The sequence below is a fragment of the Morone saxatilis genome, unplaced genomic scaffold (genome assembly GCF_004916995.1).
Source record: "Morone saxatilis isolate NCDOM2014 unplaced genomic scaffold, NCSU_SB_2.0 Contig3, whole genome shotgun sequence".
Taxonomy (NCBI): Eukaryota; Metazoa; Chordata; class Actinopteri; family Moronidae; genus Morone; species Morone saxatilis.
Window position 1 is genome coordinate 1891031 of NW_023339873.1, and position 3820 is coordinate 1894850.

Genomic DNA, 3820 nt, shown 5'->3' on the forward strand with positions numbered 1-3820 from the left:
CCCCCCAAATTACGTCCGTGGCCTCGGGTTTGTTTTTACCTTTAGAACCCTCACTCTTTTGTTTCCTGGTTTTCAGCAAGCCTGACTTCCACACACTGTTGATGGTTACGAAGCCAAACTGCGTCCACTGACCCAGAATCATCACCAGTGAACACATGGCCCGAATGTTTACCCTGACCTTAACCTTGAAATGGCTCTTTTACTCAGCAAGGCCATACAAAATGCCCCCAGCCTTATTTCATTACATGTAAACTGGACTCTTAATTAAAAGTTCTTTAAATGTCTATATTGAGACCATGACCAAACTAATGTATACACAAAGCAAATTTATTCCCAAAAGCAACCAGAATGTGAAGGGAATATGGAGTTATTAAACAAAGATGCAGATTACAATTCCTGTTTTTTCCATGTTCTCATTGCAAGAATGTTTTGTCAAGTAGAAAATAAAATAATCAATAGCTCAAGGTTTAAATTTATGTTCAAAACTGAAAAGAAATTCACAAAAAATCAAAGTGAAGGATTTTAAATTTTACATTTGATTAAAGAGTTATGTCCTGCTGTCACAATATTAATATTCTATGTGAATTTATGCAAGTTTTAGTGTGTTATATATGTTTATATTGTATGTTTTATGTACTTGACTAAGAAATGGCATCTTAAAAGGTAAAAAGTCAGTTGAACAAAAAAAATATAGATATAGATAAGAATTATATTAAATATGATTTTAAAGGTTATAACATATGCATTTAAATGTAAAAAAATAGTACAAATTTATTTAGATTATTATTTATTTTTTTAAACAAAATGTTTGGCCCTGATTCGCCTCCATACGAAGTTACAGCAAAAACTGTGCCCATTAGTTAATATCACATGACTCTTTTTTTTAACCATTTTCAGATTAAAATCCTTAAAAAGAACAAAATCTGTCATACCAGCTCAGCCAGAAACACTTGAGTTGACCATTTATATCATATAACAGTGCTAAGGTCTCAGGACTGGACTTGGACAGTTTTGATCTTACCAGGGATCTTCTTAGCCCAGCTGATCATGAGGACCAGTTCCTTGTCTGCCAGGTTGGTGAGGGACATCATCATGCTGGCCTCGGTGAAGGGCTTCTTCAGGTCCTCCATGAGGTAGATCTCTGGAGGTTCCGCCTCCATGATGCGCGAGATGAACTCTTCTGGGCTCATGGCCGAGTGGTGCACGTGGTTCACCTGAGGGAGGGGGGCGAGAGGAGCCTCCAGGTGGAGATGCCGCTGGGCCCGAGAACCCAGCCCCAACCGGACCAAACCCCTGCCAGTTGGATCCCGAGTCTGGAGTCCACCGCGGCGGTGTCGGGCCCCTCTGTAGCTGCAGCGTTCACGCCTTACACCTGGTGTAAGACAGCGACAAAAAAAGATGTGATGTCTCTTTGTACTTATCTAAATCCCTGACTACTCCCTGACTATTAGCAGCAGGGTCTGAGAAGGTCTTCTCATAGCTGGTTTGGGTCTTAAGTAGAGAAAGGGTCTTTATCACTATGCTAAATACGAACTCTACAAGGGTGGCAGAGCCTGGTTCCCAGCTGTGCTGCAGTGTAACAAACCGAGGTTCACAGAGTAATCAACAGAGTTATGTTTTCACGAAATAAGAGACTTTAGAAGAGCGCAGAAAGACTGTACAGAAACTGGCTTTCATTGAAACACTGATTTCCCATACTTAACAAAAACCTCATGGTCAGCACCTCAAAATTTCCTGGAAATCTCTGCAGACAAAATTGCTGCTCTCAAGGGCAGAGTGCCACTGTCTGAAATCAGCTAGACAAATCTACAAGGAACAAAGTCATTTGCAGATTTTTCAAATTCAGCTCTGGACATTCAGCTGTCTCATAAAATGTCTTAAAATGTTTTATTATTTGTGTCTTGCTTTTAATATACAGCATGAGCCCCAATGAGCAAGAGGTGTGACAAAGTTTTTCTCTTCTCTCTTCCATCCCTCAGCAGCTCTTCTCCAGTTACCCCTTGCCAGCAGCTCATTTGCACAGCTTTGTTTTTAACTGGGCAGTTCTGTGGGCAAAACCACCGTGAGACTGGTTGACTCTCAACCATTAATCTGAATAGTTTGATATTTTGGAAGATACGCTTGCTCACTTTCATGCCGAGAGTTAGACAAGAAGATTGATACCTCTCATACAGTATCTCTCTTTCAAATATTAAATGATAGCCAGGAGATGGTTAGCTTAGCTTAGCATAATGACTGCAGGCAAGGGGAAACAGCTAGCCTGGCTGAAGCTAGTAAACGCATGAGGATTTTGACTTTTTGTACAACAAACAAAGAACAATATTGCAAGCAAGTGGATTTTGTTACCTTTGGACAGAGCCAAGCAAGCTGTTTCCCCCTACTTCGAGTCTTTATGCAAAGTTAAGCTAGTCGGCTGTAGCCTGATATTTAACAGACAGATGAGAGTGGTATTGACCTTCTCTACTAATTCAAGAAAGGGAACAAGTCTATTTCTCCAAATCTGCAACTATTCATTTAGCATTGCTGGAAAAGTAACTGTGTGCGGTTCGTTGGACTCACAAGATCACAAAATCCTGATATTACATAAGAATCCATCTTACCAGGCAGCAGCAAAACCTCTGTCTAAATTATCATACATTAGATCCTGGGTGTTTTCAGAAGTCTCAAAGTTCATATGCCGTAATGAGCTCATTGGTAACACTCTTTACCTTTTCTCTTGAACTTTAGTGCCGCTGTAAGATGACAAATCGTCAAGGACCCCAATTATCATAAAAGGTGAGCACCTACCACACTTCATCATGCCCACTTCGTAGCATTTACGAAGGCGGCAGGCCTGGCAGCTCTTACGTCGGTTCTTGTCGATAGTGCATTGATTTGTGGCGGGGCAGATGTAATCATTGTGCCCTAAGGAAAAGGAAAAGAAAGCCATATTGTAAAGACTTATTTAAATTGAGGAGCAAAAGGAATAAATGGTGAGTAAACATGGACAGAAAGACCAAGCTGATACCTTGAATGCTCCTCTTGAAAAAAGCCTTGCAGCCCTCGCAGGACCACACACCGTAGTGGTACCCAGAGGCGTAGTCATGGCACACGGCGCAGAAGTGCATGTCGGCTTTCCCTGCCGCAGAGGAACAGGAGGAGTTCATGCCTTCCACTCCTTCCTCTGCTCTCTTCACCAGAGGCTTGTTACAGCTGATGATGGAGCTGCAGGAAGAAACAGTGTGAAAAAGGGACAACTTGACATTTGGAGTTTTAGCCTGTCATTCACCTGTCATTAGTCTTCCAACAGGTGCAGAAAATCTTTCCAAAATCACATGTCAATCAACTGGAAAATTGCATTAGAAAACTTCACAGCGTTCATCATTGAAACATAATGGGTGTATAAACCTGCAGCATCCTTGACCAGTGTTGTCATGACTTATGTTAGTGCAGATAATGCCTCCTAAATCCTAAATTAACTGATGTGGTGAAAGTAAAAGTGAACTGTTTAATGAAGCTTTGACCACAACTTCAAGCAGGAACACAAGTATAGACCTATTTGTCATCACATTGGGTTCCACCGCTCATTTACGACCCCTAATAGGGGTCACCACAGTTTCACACGGGGTTGACTATTAAAAATAATCTATTTTGATAATCGATTAATCTTTTTGAGTTGAGAAAAAAATATATAATATATATATATATCAATTTAACTCTGATGCCTCTATATGGCTTACTTAACAACCAAGACCTTCAGGGAGAAGATTGGCTATTTCTATAAAGTTATTTCTAATTTCTGCCACCGGGTCGGATTCCCCCATGTACCCCTGACTGCAGA

The 3820-nt window shown here is 40.9% G+C and overlaps 1 protein-coding gene across 1 annotated transcript in view; it reads right to left on the reverse strand.

The window, feature by feature from the left end:
- Positions 1 to 3820, reverse strand: part of esr2b (estrogen receptor 2b) — a gene marked incomplete in the record, with an annotated part of 25246 nt that overhangs the window by 10414 nt on the left and 11012 nt on the right. Inside the window, 3 exon segments of the mRNA XM_035674309.1 lie at positions 1022 to 1372; positions 2788 to 2904; positions 3008 to 3204. Coding sequence (XP_035530202.1) covers positions 1022 to 1372; positions 2788 to 2904; positions 3008 to 3204 — 665 coding nt within the window.